Source organism: Quercus lobata, chromosome 2 (assembly GCF_001633185.2).
Source record: "Quercus lobata isolate SW786 chromosome 2, ValleyOak3.0 Primary Assembly, whole genome shotgun sequence".
In the NCBI taxonomy this organism is placed as follows: Eukaryota; Viridiplantae; Streptophyta; class Magnoliopsida; order Fagales; family Fagaceae; genus Quercus; species Quercus lobata.
The window spans coordinates 7,351,172-7,372,633 of record NC_044905.1 but is presented as its reverse complement, the minus strand read 5'-3'; the positions used below and the strand labels follow the sequence as shown (position 1 = coordinate 7,372,633).

At 37.0% G+C, this 21,462-nt stretch overlaps 1 protein-coding gene across 1 annotated transcript; it reads left to right on the top strand.

Moving 5' to 3' along the window:
• The first annotated feature begins 8,656 nt into the window (after positions 1-8,656).
• Positions 8,657-19,575, top strand: LOC115974277 (leishmanolysin). Its single transcript, XM_031094549.1, has 17 exons — positions 8,657-9,202; positions 9,990-10,349; positions 10,447-10,587; positions 10,785-10,917; positions 11,035-11,148; positions 11,251-11,324; positions 11,407-11,481; positions 12,182-12,274; positions 12,407-12,467; positions 12,730-13,062; positions 13,680-13,806; positions 13,932-14,031; positions 14,872-14,941; positions 15,033-15,185; positions 15,306-15,401; positions 18,007-18,326; positions 18,973-19,575. Exons 1-17 carry the CDS (start codon positions 9,116-9,118, stop codon positions 19,228-19,230), a joined length of 2,595 nt encoding a protein of 864 aa, XP_030950409.1. The 5' UTR covers positions 8,657-9,115; the 3' UTR covers positions 19,231-19,575.
• The last annotated feature ends 1,887 nt before the right edge of the window (positions 19,576-21,462 follow it).

The window sequence follows — 21,462 nt, the reverse complement described above, 5'->3', positions numbered from 1 at the left end:
TGCCTTAAGTATTAATTTCCCCTTAGTCTGTGGTCCGTGGAGCCATGCAGGACTAGGTTCTATTTAAAACTTATGAGTAATAATTTCCCCCAAGTCTGTGGTCCGAGGAGCCATGCAGGACTTGGGTTCTGTTTAAAACTATGAATAGTTGCCTTAAGTATTAATTTCCCCTTAGTCTGTGGTCCGTGGAGCCATGCAGGACTAGGTTCTGTTTAAAACTTATGAGTAATAATTTCCCCAAGTCTGTGGTCCGAGGAGCCATGCAGGACTTGGGTTCTGTTTAAAACTATGAATAGTTGCCTTAAGTATTAATAGTCTGTGGTCCGTTAAGTATTAATTTCCCCTTAGTCTGTGGTCCGTGGAGCCATGCAGGACTAGGTTCTGTTTAAAACTTATGAGTAATAATTTCCCCCAAGTCTGTGGTCCGAGGAGCCATGCAGGACTTGGTTCTGTTTAAAACTATGAATAGTTGCCTTAAGTATTAATTTCCCCTTAGTCTGTGGTCCGTGGAGCCATGCAGGACTAGGTTCTGTTTAAAACTTATGAGTAATAATTTCCCCCCAAGTCTGTGGTCCGAGGAGCCATGCAGGACTTGGTTCTGTTTAAAACTATGAATAGTTGCCTTAAGTATTAATTTCCCCTTAGTCTGTGGTCCGTGGAGCCATGCAGGACTAGGTTCTGTTTAAAACTTATGAGTAATAATTTCCCCAAGTCTGTGGTCCGAGGAGCCATGCAGGACTTGGGTTCTGTTTAAAACTATGAATAGTTGCCTTAAGTATTAATTTCCCCTTAGTCTGTGGTCCGTGGAGCCATGCAGGACTAGGTTCTGTTTAAAACTTATGAGTAATAATTTCCCCCAAGTCTGTGGTCCGAGGAGCCATGCAGGACTTGGTTCTGTTTAAAACTATGAATAGTTGCCTTAAGTATTAATTTCCCCTTATGGAGCCATAGTATGCAAGTCTCGAGGAGCCATAGGAGTTCTGTTTAAAACTATTTAAGTATTAATTTCCCCTTAGTCTGTGGTCCGTGGAGCCATGCAGGACTAGGTTCTGTTTAAAACTTATGAGTAATAATTTCCCCCAAGTCTGTGGTCCGAGGAGCCATGCAGGACTTGGGTTCTGTTTAAAACTATGAATAGTTGCCTTAAGTATTAATTTCCCCTTAGTCTGTGGTCCGTGGAGCCATGCAGGACTAGGTTTGTTTAAAACTTATGAGTAATAATTTCCCCCAAGTCTGTGGTCCGGGGGGCCATGCAGGACTTGGGTTCTGTTTAAAACTATGAATAGTTGCCTTAAGTATTAATTTCCCCTTAGTCTGTGGTCCGTGGAGCCATGCAGGACTAGGTTCTGTTTAAAACTTATGAGTAATAATTTCCCCCAAGTCTGTGGTCCGAGGGGCCATGCAGGACTTGGGTTCTGTTTAAAACTATGAATAGTTGCCTTAAGTATTAATTTCCCCTTAGTCTGTGGTCCGTGGAGCCATGCGGGACTAGGTTTGTTTAAAACTTATTAGTAATAATTTCCCCCAAGTCTGTACGGGTAGTCGGATTTGTCCTTTTGGCGTAACCATTCTTCCCTCGAAGCTAAGTAGGGGGGAGTCATAATCTGCCAAATCTTCTGGCTTCAGGTTCAACCCCTTGTATAGATCAGGGTACATTATCTCCACTGCACTTCCCGAATCCACCAACACCCTTTTCACGTCAAAACCCCCAATTCTCAGAGTGACCACCAATGCATCATCGTGAGGTTGAATAGTTCCTCTCTTATCCTCATCAGAGAACCCCAGTATCAAAGTGCTTCCCTTTTTTGACCTTTTGTGTTCCCTCTGCCTGCTCCCGGAGGGGAGCCGATCAACAGCTAACACCCTGGGGATGGGTGGTCCCGTTCTTCCTGGTGCGGCGAGGATGACATGTATCGTCCCGGTGGGTGGTCTTAAGGTCACGTCCTTTCGAGGCTCTTGTGTTGCTTGGCTGGTGTGGCCACTCGACGGGTGCAGCAGGTGACGTAACTTTCCTTCTCGGACCAACTGATCCAGATGATTCTACAGATTCCTGCAGTCCTCAGTAGTGTGCCCATGGTCTTGATGATAGTGGCAGTACAGGTTTTGGTTACGTTTGGAAGGTTCTCCAACCATCTTTCCCGGCCACCTGAAATAGGGCTCATCTCTTACTTTCTCCAGTACCTGTTGTACGGGCTCTCTGAATACGGCATTCACTGTTTGCGGGTTACTCTGCCCAGCCTGTCGCGAAAAATCTCTCCTCGGCTGACCATGGTTGTGCCGTTCCGACTTGAAATCATTTGCTTTGGGGTGGATAACCTTCTCCTTCCCCCTCCCTTGCAGCTGATCTTCCTCCACTCTTTTGTACTTGTCTATCCTATCCCTCAACTGATCAACGTTGGCAACCGGTTTACCAGTGAGGGATTTCCTTAAGCCATGGTCGGTGGGGAGGTCGCTTTTGAATGTGCTAATAGCGACAGCGTCGTGGTTATCATCCAGGTCATTATATACTTCCCAGTATCTATCGGAGTATGCTTTCAGAGTCTCTCCCTCGTGCATGGACAAGGACAATAGCGAACCGAGGGGCCTGGGGACTCTGGTGTTGGTGATAAAGCGAGAGCAGAAATCCCGAGTGAGCTGCTTGTAAGAGCTTATGGAATTTGTCTTCAAGCCGTTGAACCACCTCATCGCCATTGATCCCAAGCTGGACGGTAAGATTTTACACATAAGGGCTTCATTTTGCGAGTATATCGCCATCTTTTGGTTAAATTGACTCACATGCTCTACCGGGTCTGATCGACCGCTATAGATGGCGAATGCTGGTTGGTTGAACCGTCGAGGCAGCTCAGCCCCTTCAATTCTATACGTGAAGGGGGACCTTGAAACCTGATCCAACGCCTTCTTCATGGCGTCGTTTCCCGAATCCTTACTAGATGTGCTCTCATATTTCCGCACAAGGCGTGGTTCCTTTTCGTAGGTAAAGGTTTCGCTTGGGGGGGTCCTTGACCTCCGTCGGTAACTCACATCCTCCGCATTAGAGGACTTGTCTGAGTCTGAAGGAGATCGCCTTCGCTGTGCTCGTCGCAGCTTCCTCTTCAGATCATCTATCTCTCGCTGCATGGCCTGGTGACTATTTCGCTTCTGGGACACGTGACTACCTATCTGAGTGTGACTCTGGCTTGTCCGGATAGTATGCGCACTTCCCTCACGATTTCCCCTGTGGCCTGGGTTGACGGGGTTATTTTGCCTCTGGGACTCGGCGGGTTGTGTCTGTTGGGAGTCAGCCTGGTGAGGATTCTCCTGGTGCGGATTCTCCTGGTGCGGACCTAGTTCTGCCATGCTTGACCGTTGTGCTAGCTGATGCTCTAGTTCTTCCCACAGACGGTGCCAATTGTGGTTGCACGATTTTCCCGGCCCAAATTCAATTGATCAGGCCCTGGCCCAAAGCACAACCCACAATAAATATTTGTAGAGGATGGGTCAAAGAACTTGGTCTCAGTGAGTCTATTCGGTCCGATATATGGATAGCATTGTTGCAGAAAATAAAAACACCAGGATGGATCTCTCACGTATAAGTTTATTTCTTCAGTTCCTCATACAGAATTTTTCGTCCCCTTCTTTGAGGGACTCCACTACATTATATAGTTCCCTTCCTCTCATCTCAACCTTACACCTGTTGATCATCTAAGCATCTACTTGAGTGCCTGTCCCATCAGACGCCCTCATCTCTCCCCATGTGAGTTGCAGAGGCCAAGGCGGTACTGTTCAGGGGTCATTTCCTCATTAATGCGGCCAAGAGGGTGGTTGGGGCGCAATTAATGTGGTGGTAGCTCTCCCTGGGATATTTTGGATTTTATTCATTTTATATGTTGAGAGGGTGAACTGAGTTGGCTGGGGAGAGTTCCCCGTCTGGACTTCGTGACGTCCGAGGAGGAGTTGCTCCTCGGAAAGGTTACCTCCTCGTTATTGGGATTGAATAGTGCTTCATGTGTGGTTTTTCTTCGGGCAGGACGCTCCTCGGACGGGCCTGCTTTTGGAGTAGCCCATTATTTCTGGGCCAGGCCCCACAGTACTAATTTTAGCAATTTTGTTCAATAAAATTACATTTTGCCCCCCTTAACAATGTCATCAATTTTTTTAAGAGTAATTTTATAGTCACACATTTTTTTACAACATTTTTACAAACTATTGAGGTAGTAAATTCTTATTGGTTCGCACACTTGCATCACTTTTTACTTATCAATAACCACTCACCACATTAACAATTGGTAAAAAATTTGTAGTTTTAGAATTTTTCACCTTTTAAAGGCTATAAAAATTAATAGATTAAATTTAAAACAAAATATACAAGTCTAAAAAAATTAGTTCAATAACTAAAATTACCAATAATAAAACTAAAAAAAATTAAGCTCAATCAATCTATTTTATCAAAAACAAACAACTTGGCCATTTAAAAAGTTTTAAATAAAAATCCTTAGTGATAAAGTAATAGAGTCAAAGGTCGGAATTGCCGCATACAACTAACAGTAGAGCCATAGGTAGGGATTGAACCACAAATTTCTTATTTAACCATCAGAGATTTTGCCAGTTTAATTAACTGGAACCCCCACGTCTTTGAAATTATAACAAAATCATTAGAGCAATCTTAGTTTAATAATTTTTTTTAAAAGTTAGACGCAATTAAAAAATTTCAATATATATATAAATATACTAGTCGCTAACCCGTGCAATGCACGGGGAAGCTATTAAATATGAGTTTTAAAATATTTTTGTTAATTTTTTTGCCATTGACAATTTTATTTTTTAATTGTGGTATTTTAAAAAATTATTTCAAATATTCAAGATACCATTCAAACATGAATATTGTGGTAGCTTAAATGTTTATAAATAGGAGATGATATTAATGATATAGTATATGTAGCAATTATACAAGATACCGTTCAAACATGAATATTTATAAATATAAAAAGAACAATTGTGATCAATTGAAACACAAAATATAGCTAAAGAAGTTTCAATCACTCAAACTACTCATTTGTACTCACCTGCTATACTTATTCTCCAAATTTGACATAAAAAAAGAAGGGCAATATCTTGAGCCTATAACTAATGCTGTGGCCTCTCTATACACAATTCTAGTATAATTGAGACATTTTTTTCAAGACTCACTGATTGAAAAACTTACAAATTATTTTCAAGAACATGCATTAAATATGCAACAATTAAAGAGTTTCCTTAACCATGAAACATTCACACCTATCGTGTTTAAAATGAAGCTCTTGTAATTCTAAAAGCAAAGCCAGAAAAGAAAATGTAATTAATAACCTCCAACTCAGATATTACTTTTCTTCGATTCTAATCTAACTAATGTTATTTCTAAAAAAATTCAAGCTGTGTTAATAAAGAAAAAAATCAATAATTCTACAAATTCCATTAGTAAAATTCTACCACAACACAAAAAATTCTACCAATTTTAATACAAATCAAACTTATATTCACATAGTCCATAGATTAAAGATTATCTAGCAAATATAAAACAAAAGAATCCATCTTAGTAAATCATTTCATCTTAGTATATGTATAGGGCATAGATACTATCTAGTTCTGATTTAGTTCCAAAGGCAAAGAAGTAGATTGGAAAATAAAATTTAGTCCTAGCCCCTTTCCAATTTGGCTTAGACATTTTCTCTTACATTTTGAATGTGATCCAAGGATAAGCCAAAATCTAAACCATATTAGCTATATCACAAGATCAAAGTGAATCCTCTGCAAAGATGAATTTTATGCCTCTAAGCAAAATCAATTTTCATCAAACAACTATTGCTATACAAAAGTTTTGCCAAATACTCTTTGCCCTCCCAAATCACTCTTTAAGACCAATATATTCAATCACTTAAATCTTCCCTTACCTGTGACCACTAAAAACCTTTGTCCCTTTCACAAACACTTTCATAGGTCTTTTCTTTTAATGTAAGCTCAAAATAAAAATAATAGTGCAATTGTAACTGATGTAATCTATATAAAACAAAAAAAGTTCAATATAACAAAAAAGTTCAATGTAACAACAGTGCTTAGCAGAAGCAACGACTTAAGGAAAAAGGTTAAAAAATTTTATTGATAATAAAATGTTGTACAAAGTATTTCCCACGTCTGTTTTGATTCAATACAGTACGCATATGTTGCCACACCTCTCATATGAGTTTAAGGAAAACGGTAGAATACCACAAGAAAGACTCTACAACATAAACAGTTGCTCTAATTAGAAGAATCTTAGGCAAGCAAAGAGCCTACTCCGGTGAAAGAGAGTCTGTAGTCTGTAGGGTTTTTAGTTTATGAATTCATAGATGAAATTTCTAATCGGGTTTGGGTTGAAACATATATTTAATAGAGTTTTAATTAAACTAAATTATTGTAATAACAATCTAAAATAAAAAGAATCTAAAAAAGAAAATTGTGGAAGTTATATGTATATATATATATATATATATAGATTATATACACACGTTAACATTTTCTTTTTCTTTTTTTCTTTTTTTTTTTACAATCAGACAATAGGACACATATGTTAACACGAATCTACACGTACATGTGTTGACTCTTGACTGTATTATGAAAAATAAATAATAAAAAAAGAGTCCAATTATGAATTAGTATTCATTTACTATTGGCCTTTAACAAAAAAAATCTTGCTGACATCTCCAAATTTACAATAATTTTTATATACAATCGTACAACTGGGACGGTGGAAGACAATGATAGAATCGTACGATTTTTATTTTTATTTTTTTATTGTTCTTTTAAATCACTATCTGCCTGTTTTCTCCTTTTATGGGTCTAAAAAATGTGAGTTCATTTGGATATGAAGAAATGGTTAGGTAACCAAAATTTTGAAAAATAGTTGCCTTGTTGAGTTCATTGTGAATGCTAGTAAGGGCACATGTTAGGTGCATTTAATAGTTAATTAACTTTTTATACAATTTTCAAAACGATAAGTCAATTCATGCACAATTATTAAGAAAAATACACATAACTATGATTTATTTATGTATATAAACTAATAAATGGATCATAGATACTTGTATTTTTCTTATCAATCAAAAATATTTATTTTATTTAAAACTCTAAAACGAGATAAAACCAGAGTTGACAGTAATTTTATTAAAGGTATATAAGTATATAACCATAATATAAGCAGTTGACAGGAAAAAAAAGTTTAAATTGTGTACAAAAAAGTTTTTTTTTTTTTTTTTTGAGAAAAAAAGTTTAAATTTAGTTAAAGGATATAATTATTTCTGCCTCTAAGCTAAGTTATAATAATTAATGCATGTGACCCCACATATATCTCTACGTTTTACTCAATCGTAAGTCATACAAAACTGGACTCCCTTGTTAGGAAAAAATGATCGTACAAAAATCATATACTAATCTTTACTCATTAATTTCCATGACCTAGTCCATGGAACAATCTTCCACAAAAATAAAAAATAGTCCATGGAATAAATCAAACAAAATTGTAGAAAATTTCAAGTAAGGTATACATTAAATTAGTTGGCAAACCACAAGATTAGGCCAACCTGAAGGCTTTTTTTTTTTTTTTTTTTTTTTTTTTTTAATTTAGTAAATTTTGAGGTAAAACATATGGTTTAAAAATGAGATAAATATATATTATTACGTAAAATTTCGAATTTACTTATAGTTACTTCAAATACATTATTTTTTTTTTTTTGCTAAATCAAATACATTATTTTGATAATCAATAGGACAAGTTTTTCATCAAATTAATTTGGAAGGAAAGTTCCTTTAACACATTATATGTTAATTTAAAAGACTATCCATATACAGTCACATGACTTTACTTAATAGTTATGTGATTCCTTAAATTAATTTAGTGAATACGTGAATTAATATGTATCAATGATTTTATGAATTTTCACATATTATTATTATTATTATTATTTGAGAAACAAACACACGCACATCCAAAGAAGAGGAAAATGAGTTATAACATAAAAGCACACCATAATTTCACTCAAAAGCTATGGTAACTTTTAAGGGAGGGTGGGGCAAGTTATATTACACACAATACACTCTCTTAAGCAATTTTCACATATTATGTTGAAGGATATTATTTAGGAAACCTCAAATTATATCTTCTTCTTCTTTTAACATAAATCCAAAATTATATTTCATATACATCCCTTCCAAAATTAAAATTTTAGAGTCTAGTGTTTATTCAAAAAATTAGTCTTTAATTTAAGTGACTGACTAAGATAATATTAGTGACCGACTTAGATGAAAACTTATAAAATTTTGACATATTAACAATTTAAAAAAATGTTTTAAAATGGTTTGTAACCATATCATTACTAAATGAAAAATTGGTTTTGATTTGATTCTACAGATATAAAAACATTGACCCCTATATGTCATAACTGTACAAAGATTTGATTTATCGAAACAATTTAGGAAACACAAATTCAAATTCAAATTCATCCCTGTAATTTTAAGAACCAGCAGTATCACTATTTAATTTATCAAGTAAAAAAAAAAAAAATCCCAAAAGGTCAAAACATTAAATAATAATAATAAAAAAAATGTGAGAGCTACCCACCCCCACCCAATCTACTTTGATTTTTCTATTATCTTTCTCTCTCTGTGTCTCACTCTCTCACTGTTCATTCTCTCTCTCTCTCTCTCTCTCTATCTCTTTGTATTTCACACACACACTCTCACAAATAAAAATCAAATGCCACGAAAACAAAATCCACTGAAATTAAATTTCCCACGAGACCATTGAAAGCAACTTTGTTGTTGTGGTGCTGTTGGTGTTGGTGTGTGGGTGCTTTCAAAATCAGAATCTCTTTTCACACACCGATACTTGTTCTTCTTCTTCTTTGAAGAACCCAAAAAAGCCTCTCTCTCTCTCTGTGAGAGATTTTGTGTGTTTTTTATTGGATAATTTTTTTGTATGTGTAATTTAGATTTGGAGGCAGAGCATTTGGGAATAATGCGGGAGAGCCAGCGATTTTTGGTGGTTTTAAACCCGATCGGAAAATCGCCGGCGATTTGATGGAATCGGAGCTCTTGGAGTTTGAGTTTTTCGCGATATTGAAACTTCATGGAGGTAATGATTTGGTGTGGCACATGTACGGTACCCAGATTTCGATTCCTTACCAAGCTTCGCTTCGCCATCGTTATTTACGAGGTAAGCTCTGCCATTTTTTTGGGAATTTTCGGTGCTCTAAGAAATTGAAGCTGTAGGGTTTAGTTTTTAGTTTTTTTATTTATTTTTTTAATTTTTAATTTTTAGGATTATAGGCTGTGTTTGGTTGCCGAGAAAGTGTGGGAAAGTAGTAGGAAAAAATTGGGGGGTGTTTTCGGAACTGACACTATACTTGAGCTTCATTTTGTGTTTTTTTTGGGAACCAAACGCGGAGATTTAGGGTTTAAAATTAACTGATTTTGTTTGGGAAAAGAACTTTGCCTTTCCTTTTCTTTTCTTATTTTTTTGCTGTTTGGATTTTGTTATATTTATTTCTATTTTTGGATTTTTTATTTGTTATTTATGGAAAATTAGTGCTTGAGTTGGCAAATTTGTTAGAGGAGAAATTGCACTACTTGATTTTGCTTGGGTTTTTAGTATGTGCTTTGTTTTTAGCTACTTTGAGTTCAGTTTTCTTAGATCTGTTCTTTTTCATAATGGAAAGAGGGAAAAATAAAACTGAACTATGTTTGTAATGATTATTTGTTAGATTTATGTTTCACCTTAAATTCAGGTTTTTGATTGTGTTCATGTTTTCATTCTGTTTAGAATGCCCAGATGAAAATTTTGTTAGATATATCTGCATTCTTATTAGTTTTATGTTTCATCTTAAATTTCGTTTTTGGATTGTGTTTATGTTTACCTGATTAGTATAGAATGCCCAGATGAAAATTTTTCTAATTTTGTGATTTTTTTTTTTTTTTTGGTGGTTACTTGCTTTCTGCTTCAGATTTTCTTGATTTTGGTATGGTTGGACGCTGCTAGTGGAAAATTCCTAGAGCATCAACAGCAATGGCAAGGCCTAGAACGGGAAAACGAGGAAAACATTGCATCACACTCTTGTATCCATGACCAGATAATTGAACAGAGGCGGCGACCTGGTCTCAAGGTTTATTCCGTTACCCCACAAGTTTATAAGGAGTCAGATACCTCAAAACCACTTCATCAGAAAGGTAGGGCATTGCTTGAACTTCCCAAATCCCCTGTGAGGAAAAAGGATGCGAAGCAGCCTATTAGAATATATTTAAATTATGATGCCGTTGGCCACTCGCCAGACAGAGATTGTCGACGTGTTGGTGATGTTGTGAAGGTGAGTGTTAACATTAAACTGGTATACTCTGTTGTGTACATGGCCCATGCCAGTAAAACTTATGTTGGTTTGCTCATTTACCTGTTTCTTTAAACAGCTTGGTGAGCCTCCTGCGACTATTCATCCCAGGTCTCCTTCTTGCAATCCTCATGGTGAGCCTCCAATTTTTGGTGACTGCTGGTATAACTGCACCTTGGATGATATTTCTGGGGAGGACAAAAAGCATCGTCTTCGCAAGGTTTGATTTTGTTCTTTGTTTAGTTACTCTTATTTTGCGCTTTAAATTCTGATGAAGTTTGTATCAGTTTTCTTTGTGCAATGATTTGTGTCCTTCCTCTATCACTGTATGGCCATGGGCATTGTCATTTACATCACTCTTTTGGAGAGTTTTTCATTGAACAGGAAAACTTATCCTCTGAAAGCAACTTATTGCAGGCTTTGGGTCAGACAGCGGACTGGTTCAGGAGAGCCCTATCTGTTGAGCCTGTGAAAGGGAATCTGCGGTTAAGTGGATATTCTGCCTGTGGACAAGATGGAGGAGTACAGCTTCCACGTGAATATGTTGAAGGTATCTTCATCGCAATTGAGTAGCTTTTGTGGAGCTTATACCTTTCTGGTTTCTACGGGTGCTTCTTGTTATGTTGCTAATTAACTAACATTCTTTTTATTCGCTGCTTTTCCTCAGATGGTGTTGCTGATGCTGACTTGGTTCTTTTGGTGACTACAAGACCTACCACTGGCAACACTCTTGCGTGGGCAGTAGCATGTGAACGTGATCAATGGGGCCGTGCTATTGCTGGTAATTCTTTAATGTGACATCTTTTGGTCTGGAGTGTTATCTAACTGTTGCATGTGATAGAAGTCTGAAATTGGAGCCAATGGTTCTTTATTTTTTTTGTAGGACATGTGAATGTTGCTCCTCGCCATTTGACAGCTGAAGCAGAGACTTTACTTTCAGCCACTCTCATACATGAGGTCAGTTGGTTGTATATATTAAATTCGATGAGTATTGGAAGTAGTGTTTTGTGCTCTTCAACATGTTTTTGATCTGTTGCAGGTTATGCATGTTCTTGGTTTTGATCCCCATGCCTTTGCTCATTTTAGGGATGAAAGGAAAAGACGACGTAGTCAGGTAAATTGTACTTGTAATTTTAGATCCACAATAGAGAGATAAAGACAAGAAAATTAATTTGTATTGTTTTTGATCCGCACATTTTCAAATAGTAAATTGGAGTAATTACCACACATGCCCAGGTAGTTGATATCTACAATTTTACTTGCCCAAAAATAAAAAGGTTTCTTCATTTGCCATATTCAAGTAAGCAAGATGCAATGAATTTGCAAGAAAATGATAAGTCCTCTTGCCAATATAACCTGATTTTTGTGCCTTAACACTCTTAGCACATTTGCCTTGATATGGTCAATTAAATAGAAAATTTTGATATTTTGTCAACCACTCATATGCAGCTTTATGAAATAAATACAATAAATTTTGACCTAAAATTTCTGCTTAGTTGTTGGTTTTTATGATAATTACAATGGCATTGGGTCAGCATTCTAATAAAGTTTTATTCTTGCATTTTGACATGAAGTTACTTTAAAAATTAAAATATGAACTTGGAAAATGAAAGCCTCAAGTGTTGCTTATATGCTTGCCTGAAAATGAATGCTATGGAACCTTCGTTTTTGTTCCTTAGTTTATAGATATATCTTGTCTTTTCGGTCTTCAGTATGAAAGACCATTAATGTCTATTGTTATAATTCTAGTCTTCTACATCTAAAGGTTCATTGGCACTCACTTCTGGAACCTTATTGTCACTTCTCATCTACAGGTTACAGAACAAATTATGGATGAAAAGCTTGGACGGATAGCAACACGTGTGGTGCTTCCACGTGTTGTAATGCACTCCCGATATCATTATGGGGTAATTGTCAAAGTTTTTTATGATGCAGTGAATTGATCTCTTGCTTATTAATCCACATTGTTGAATGGCATTTTGTTTGATGTTTTGTTAATTTAAATTTCCTCTATATGATTTATGAATGTTTCATGGCAGGCATTTTCTGAGAATTTTACTGGTTTAGAGCTAGAAGATGGAGGAGGACGCGGCACATCAGGTTTTCTTTTATTTCTTTTCTTATGAAGTTTGTCCCAGAATCTTGCAGAAGTGGTTTACATTTTGGTGTATAAGTTATCCAAAAACCTTTTTGTCATAGAAAATATGATATTTATGGAGGATGACATTTAGTTGGTTGATGTGAGCTTAATGTTTTTAAAATATAGGGAAGTAATTAGGACAGCAGCATCTTTTACTTTTTGACAAATACCTCATTTAATGAAATTGAATATGTGATTAATCGTTTAACAACTTGCTTGCAGGATCTCACTGGGAAAAAAGACTTCTGATGAATGAAATTATGACGGGTTCAGTGGATACAAGATCAGTAGTTTCAAAAATGACACTTGCTTTATTAGAAGATAGTGGATGGTACAAGGCTAATTATAGTATGGCAGACCGTCTTGATTGGGGTCGCAACCAAGGAACTGAATTTGTCACCTCCCCTTGCAATCTCTGGAAGGGGGCATACCATTGCAACACAACGCAGTTGTCAGGCTGTACATATAACAGGGAGGCAGAGGGTTACTGCCCTATCGTAAGTTATAGCGGAGATCTCCCTCAGTGGGCTCGTTACTTTCCGCAGGCTAACAAAGGTGTGGTCTTATTTGTCATTTACCTCATATGTAGTGATAATATACTCATCAACTTCTCATTGTGCTTTGTTTTACGCATGCAATTACCAACTGGAATCACCAAAAAAAGAAAAGAAAAGATGGAATTTTGCTTGATAATTTGATTTAGAACCCTTCAAGAATAAATATGACCCAAAGCCCTGTATAATGAACGACAAACAAAATAATATCTAGGTTTCTATGGAACTGAAAAAATTATTCTTGATCCTGTATATACTTAAGATAAAATAGTATAGCTTAGTGCAACCAATTTCTAATTGAAAGCATTGTGATGTGTCTGGTACCCCTTCTCTATGCTAACCAGTAAAGTTGTAACTCACCAAAATATTGATGCTAGGGAGTGAGATCCCTTGGTTGGACGGTCATCATTTCCACTGACCTGACAATATTGAAATCTTTTAGTTGGTATCATTGATGATAGTACCCATAACTCTTTTGGTGGTATGCAAATAAATTAAATCCATGCATTCTTCATTTCAAAGCATATGCTGATCCATTTTATGGATTTCAATATCAGGTGGCCAATTGGTCGGTTTGGATCACTAATGTAAAGTTCTGTTATCTTTCTACAATTGCAGGTGGGCAGTCCTCGTTGGCTGATTATTGTACGTACTTTGTTGCTTACTCTGATGGATCATGTACAGACACTAACAGTGCACGAGCACCGGACAGAATGCTGGGTGAAGTGCGGGGGGGTAACTCTAGGTCAGATTTGTGGTTGGAACTTTCTTAACTAGCTCTATAAAGCTTGATATAAGCTTGATATGCTATATAATGTAGTTTAAACCTTAAGTACCATTGTTCATGAATTTTCTCTTTTCAAAATCTAGGTGTATGGCCTCGTCATTAGTGCGTACAGGGTTTGTACGTGGTACTATGACCCAAGGAAATGGTTGTTATCAGCACAGGTGCAGTAATAACTCACTAGAGGTATGATTTGGAGCTTCAATATATATATATATAGTATCTACAATGCACTTAAAAAACTATGAACTAAACAGAAAGCCCTATATGTTGATTTCTCTGTTGGATTTGATGCCATGTTCGAGCCTTCTGTCACCGCTGTGGAGAGATAAGGTCAAATAAAATATAGACAGAACTTTGAATGTGTGTTTGGATGAGCTTGTTTTGTTTATTGTGTAAGTACAGCTGCCATTACAAATGAAAGCCTAATTAGATCCTAGAATGCTTGACATAGGAAATTGTCAAAATTAGCCCTCAAGAATAGGTAGCTTGATGGTGACTGCATTTTGTCTAGCGTTCTTTTGTTCCTGGTTTGATGCAGGTTGCCTTTCCATATGTCCACACCAGTTTTCTGTGTATCTAAACCTAAATAGGTGGGCTTGTCATTGATAGCAAACACCCCTCCTTGGACAAATTGGGGAACTTTGAATTAAATGCACGTCCATAAATAGGGATTGAAGTTCATATCAAAGTTACACATGATTATATACAATCCTGCATTTGCAGTGCAAGAGTTTCTTATGAAAATAGAACAACTGTGTGAAGACTGAAGGAGGGGAGTTAGGCATGGGTCATGGGAGTGAATGAAGTGTGGCAACTGTGTTCTGATGATTTGAGCTGCTAAGTTAGCAGAAATCCATCAAATTTCTATGTGATGACCTGGATAAAAATAAATATAAAGAAGGCCACAACTGCTCCTGCTATTTACAGCAATTAGTGGGGCGAAGATTCATTTTTGGATTTAATTGTTTTCTATCTTTTACTGCAGTATTTCTCCCATTGTAATTCTAATAATATACTTTTCAGGTTGCCGTGGATGGTATGTGGAAAGTATGTCCGGAAGCTGGTGGACCAATTCAGTTCTTGGGCTTTAATGGTAATTATACTGTTCTATGTACTGAATGTTTATATCACAGAATCTATTTCTTCCCGGACATCTTTAAATAAATTTTGATGTCTGTCTGTAGGTGAATTGATCTGCCCTGCATACCATGAGCTATGTAGTACAGGCCCAGTTGTTGGATCTGGGCATTGTCCCAATTCGTGTACTTTCAATGGAGACTGTGTTGATGGAAGGTGTCATTGCTTTCTAGGGTTTCATGGTCACGATTGTAGTCAACGTGAGCCTTTATTTCTCTCTTTTCCTACTTTGTAGTTACTATTCAAAATTTAATATTATTTTTCCACACTTCTCAGCTATCTTTGATTTGCTTTCAACTCTAAATTGCTCTTTTTTACAGGAACCTGCCCAAGCAATTGTAATGGGCATGGCAAATGCCTCTTTAATGGGGTTTGTAAATGTGAAAACGGATACACAGGCATTGACTGCTCCACTGGTAAATAAATAACCTATTTTGCTGACTATTTCTTTGTTCAATTATGGTGAAACTGCAAGGAACCTACTTTTGGTGGCTTTCATGTTTTCATGGTTGATATTATTAGTAATCAATCATCCTTTCTCAAAAAATCGTTCTGTTTATGGGGGAAAACAAATAATGATGGCAATGCCATCCATAGCACTGGCTCGTATAAGTGAAACTCTGTATCAATGTTGAGACCATTGTTACTTAAGTTACAGATAAAGATGAGACCCACTTCATTCCAGGGACTTCTGAAATTTATCTTGCAACATTTGTTAGTGTCTTAAGGCACAGATCTGTTGGAAGAATGGCCAACTTTTAAAGGATGATTACCTATCCTTAGTGTAAGGGTCAGTTGATTTGAGTTGAGCTTACCTTTGAGATGAGTTCTATCTCAAAGCTCATGGTTCAACTATTGCATGTATCATAACCATAGCCAACTCAAGTGTGGTGGCACAGTTTTTACACATAAACACAAGCCAGGTGAAGGGGTTTGGACCAACTTTCCTGGCTTCATAAGTGTCATTGTTTTATCCTTTTTTTTTTTGATAAGTAACGAAAATTTTATTAAACAAAAGAAAACAGCCAACCCGAGTACATTGGGGATGTACTATGGGGGCATAAATCAATAACCAAGGTTACAACGATCAAATAAAACAGGAAGGGAAGAACAAGAAAAATGACAAAATACCACACTCCAATCCAGGAGTGTGTAAAAAAAAAGACTTAAACTCTAACATACATAGAGCGTTCACATCCCTCAAAGCTTCTAGCATTCCTTTCGCACCAAATACACCATAACAGGCAATGAGGCACAATTCTCCACAACTCTATATTTCTATGCCGTCCAAACTTACCCTGCCAAGATTCAAACAACTCAATAAACTTCTGAGGCATAACCCAATGAATTCCAAACAAACAAAACACCAACGACCACATCTCACAAGCAATGGGGCAATGAAGAAGAAGATGATCAACTGACTCCCCACACTTCTTACACATATAGCACCAATCAAGAACTAGCACACGTCGTTTGCGGAGGTTATCTGTTGTTAAAATCTTACCTAAGGAAGCAGACCATGAAAAGAAAGCAACCCTTGGAGGAACCTTCGATTTCCAAATTATTTTCCAAGGAAAAGATAAGATGGTAGGAGGGTAGAAAGAAAGATAGAATCCTTGAACCTCAAACCCTCTACTCCTTGCTGGTTTCCAACAAACCCGATCTGGACCTAAACCCCGTACCGTCGTAGAGTAGACCATATCCATAAACAGATCAAAGGATTCTTGTTCCCAATCCTGTGGAGGACGACGAAATTTAGCATCCCAATGAATTCTCCCACCAGACCAACACATAACCTCCGCTACTGAAGAATCCTTTGTTCTACTAATACAATAAAGTTCCGGAAAAGCCTCCTGGAGAGTACGTTCACCACACCACACATGCTTCCAAAACTTCACTCTAGTACCATCCCCCACATCAAAAAGGAGTTTAGAAAAACTCATCCAACCACTCCTAATATGTCTCCACAAACTAACACCATAAGCACTGGTCACCTTTTTCGTGCACCAACCACCCCAATCATTCCCATATTTCACCTCAATAACCCTCCTCCATAGAGCTTCGGTCTCCATACCATACCTCCATAACCATTTTCCTAACAAGGCAGAATTAAAACTCCTCAATCGTCTAATACCCAACCCCCCAACCTGCAGCGGCTTACAAACCTGAGCGCAACTGACTAAGTGTAATTTAGGTTCACCATTAATGCCACTCCACAGAAAATCTCGTTGTAGCTTCTCCATACGATTAGCCACCTTCCCAGGTAAAGGCAAAAGGGAAAGGAAATATGTAGGTAAGGAGGAAAGAGTACTTTTAATAAGAGTTACCTTACCCCCCTTAGAGAGATACAACCTCTTCCACCCTGCTAATCTCCTTTCCATCTTCTCCAAAACAGGATTCCAAACTGACAACTCCTTAAATTTAGCTCCTAACGGTAGCCCCAAATATCTTAATGGAAGAGAGGATTGCCGACAACCCAACATCCCCACCAAAACATCCATATTATGCACCACCCCTATAGGAACCAACTCAGATTTCCCCAAATTAATCCTTAAACCTGAAACCTCCTCAAATCTAGCCAGAATTGCTCTCAAGCTAGCTATTTGCGTAGGATCAGCATCACAAAAAATAAGAGTGTCATCAGCAAATAAAAGATGAGACACCATCACTGAGTTACCAGCTGTATTACCAACAGAGAAGCCTGAGAATTGACTAGTAGTAGCAGCCACATCCAACATACGACTCAAACCCTCCATAACAATATCAAAAAGCAATGGAGACAAGGGGTCCCCTTGCCGAATCCCCCTAGAATTACCAAAGAAATCAAAAGGACTACCATTGAACAGGATGGAAAATTTAACAGTAGAGATGCAACACATTATCCATTTTCTCCATTTCTCTGAAAACCCACATCGCTGAAGGTGTCATTGTTTTATCCTTGCATGCACATGATGCTCTTTCTTTATATTATTGCAATCAGTTATGTAGTCTGTTAACATTGTTCTTTGGCATAATATGCAGCCATTTGCGATGAACAATGCAGCCTTCATGGAGGGGTCTGTGATAATGGAGTCTGTGAATTCCGTTGTTCAGACTATGCAGGTTACACATGCCAAAACAGCTCCATGCTCTCCTCTAGTCTTTTAGTTTGTAAAAATGTGCTCGAAAGTGATATATCTGGACAGCACTGTGCACCTAGTGAACCAAGCATACTGCAGCAGCTAGAGGAAGTCGTTGTGAAGCCCAACTACCACCGATTGTTCCCTGGTGGTGCCAGGAAGTTATTTAATTTCATTGGCAGCAGCTACTGTGATGCAGCAGCTAAGCGCCTTGCGTGCTGGGTGAGTTGCCTCTCTCTCTCTGGTTTTATTTGGTTCATGAAAGAACCTTACAGCATACACACGTACATGACCTCACTCAACAAACAACTGATAAAATCAACTGGTGAAGAGCTTATTACTTATTTTTATGAATCTAATCATGCCATAAGTTTTGGTTGGTAGATAGAACTTCTTAGCATAAACTGAATTGGACAAAAGCTTCACTTTACATAACCACCCATAAAATCAAGTAGGGATTATGGTTGTGATCATCTTTAGTTTATGCCAAATCCTCCAGTCACGTTTTACAGAGGTTCACATAGTGGCATCACTGGTTTCTTAATGAAGATGAAATTAGTTGAATCTCTCACTTTTAAATATGAAAAATTGTCACCCTTGTATGCTTTAATTCAGCTCATCTATATACATGTGTGTGTGGTCTCTAAATGGCTTTCTAATGTGCGGGGAATACCATATATTTCTAGTTACATCTTTAATAACTATTGCCTTGTTTTACTTGTAGGGCTTTAGGATTTCTTGTTTTTTGTAGCTTTACACTCATGCATACATATTCATATAGATAGTCTCATTTTTAATTTTTGGCTATTTTAAAACACTTAATTGGTCACTATATCTGCTTGACTAAAAAAGTTTTGACATTTACCAGATCTCAATCCAGAAGTGTGACAATGATGGTGACGACAGGCTTCGTGTATGCCATTCTGCATGTCAGTCGTATAATTTAGCATGTGGAGCATCACTTGACTGCTCAGACCAAACCCTCTTCAGTAGTGAGGAGGAAGGTGAGGGGCAGTGCACTGGCTCCGGGGAAATGAAACTCTCATTGGTTGATCGTGTGCTCAGTATTTTCTTTATGAGTAACAATTCCTGGAAAGGAACGTCTGTAAAAAATAGGCAGCTTTAGTTTTTCTGTTTTCCCCTTCTTTTTTGGGTTAATTTTTTGGTCGGTTGTTCAATTTGGGCTTGTAATTTTCTAGGGTTTATTGTAGGAAAAAAAGGTTTCATGTAAAAGTCACAAGCCTTAGGTGTAGTGTTTCCTTCCACTTCGCCCAATATTATGAGAAATTGGGTGGGAAGGTTGCTTGGGCTTTCAAAGCTGAAAGCCACTTGTAGAGAAAGTTTGAGGGTAAAAAAATGGAAAAAGAAAAAGAGAAAAAAAGAAAGAAAGAAAGCTTTGTTGAGTGAACAGAGCTTTTTGGCCGAAGGCCATGAATGAAAGTAAAGAAAAAGCTTCATGTTGTATTGTTTTTGTCTCATATCCTCTCTTTACTTGACCAGATTTTTCTTTCCATCGTTGGCATTTGAATGGTGTGCATTGTGAATGTGATCTAATTAAGGCTAAGAAACTGGTTCCAGGAATATATGTAAGTTATGCATTCAATGGGTCATGAAGTCGCGACCTTACACTACATTTAAGACTTATAGCATAAGGTGCCAGTTGAGCTGGAGTTCGTTGACACTATGAATAATTTTGATCGCATTATGACAACATTTCTTCATGACTGAGAGCAAGTAAAATCAATACCAAATCTTGGCTTATAATTGTATAGGACCTGAAGCAATATATTTTCGAACTGATATTATAAGTTATCTTCAAAGTTAAAACTAAGAATCTGGATCCAAATAACATCATAATCTTGTTCTCGCACATGTTTTATATTTGATATTGGCCCAGATTTCTGTTATGCCATAACTCAAGTTTTCTGTTAATATCTTGATAGTAGAAAGTAATCGCTAATTACAACGTTATAGACTAAATCAATCTAGCTTCGTCTTGGGTTGTTCCTTTACTATTAAAAAATGAATGCTCTTATAATTCCAATTTAGAAATGGAGTTAGATGCTAAGGTTGTTGTAGACATGGTGTCTAACTTTACAGTGCTACTTTCTCTTGCGACCGATTGCAAAGAGTTCATGGGCAGGATTCCTTAACCCCGTCTTAAATAACTAGAGGGAAATATTTATCACGTTAAGATGAGGCATGAATGGACTATGATAGAGCTGTGAGAGTCTTTATCATTGCTTCTAAAGTTCATTTGAAGATTTTTTTTTTCAAACCAAAAAAGCCTCTTCATAATTCTAATTTCAGCGTTATATTTGCTTCCTCAAATGGAACTATTCATGGTCGGCACTCATTACATGATGTGACGTCTTTCGAGAGTACAAGTGACATGTCACTAGTAATGGTATTCATTGTGATTTATGGTACGTTATGTCTGTGATTTGAATCCAACTTTTTCTTTTGGTCCATTATCTATTTATCTCACAATTTATTTAGGGTGTGTTTGGATACCGTTTATTTTGTTGAAATTGAAAAATTATTACTAAAAGTACTGTAGATAACGGTAAGAGTCAGTTGAAATAGTACAGTGAGACTCATGAATAGTGTTAAAAAGTACAATAAGGCTCATGAATAATTAAAAAAAAAAACTAAATAGTAAAATAATTTTAATTTTTTATTCTTAGCCAAATGCATGATTAAATGATGATTGCTTGCAATCAATTCACCTCCATTTACATCTCAAGCCATTTTCAAACATGGTTGAAAAAATTGACTTAGTTTCTACCGGTAAAGTCATCAGATCAGGTAGCCATAGCACATGCATGTCGTGTTGAAAATGACGCAGGGCAGGGCACAGTTCTACTGAATTGTAACGGCCAAGGAGTAAGGCCTAAGGGTCCTACAGAAAAGGAGCATCAATCTGCTACAAAGTGAACCAATTATTTCCACAAATTGCTTCAGTATTTCAAAGGCACCAAACTGAGCACGTACACTCATTGCCGACATTGCAACAGAATCAATTTGCATGAAGGAGAAGACAAAAGTGGAAGCTTCAGCTTTAACATTTAAATGGATGCAATATATTTCTTTCATTCTTGGTTTTCCTCGCCATTACGAAATGTTAAGAGATTTTATGTGAATAATTGGGATTGGTATCCTCACCCGCTTAGAGCATCATCATTGGTGGCGGTAAAATAGCTTTTTTTTAGCTATTTTACTGCCTCAAATACCAAAATAGCTGAATAAAATACCAAAAAGAGCCCTGGTGCTCAATTTTGCACATTTTAATCCAAAAAATTGTCAGTAAATCTGGTTTTGTATCTTATACAAAACATATAGCGGAAGCAACAAATAT

Excerpts from the sequence above, each read along its gene's own strand:
- LOC115974277 (XM_031094549.1), top strand. The coding sequence starts at position 9,116 with ATGGAGGTAATGATTTGGTGTGGCACATGTACGGTACCCAGATTTCGA. Across the intron at positions 13,063-13,679 it reads CTTTCCGCAGGCTAACAAAG|GTGGGCAGTCCTCGTTGGCT; the intron begins GTGTGGTCTTAT and ends CTACAATTGCAG. Across the intron at positions 13,807-13,931 it reads GTGCGGGGGGGTAACTCTAG|GTGTATGGCCTCGTCATTAG; the intron begins GTCAGATTTGTG and ends TTCAAAATCTAG.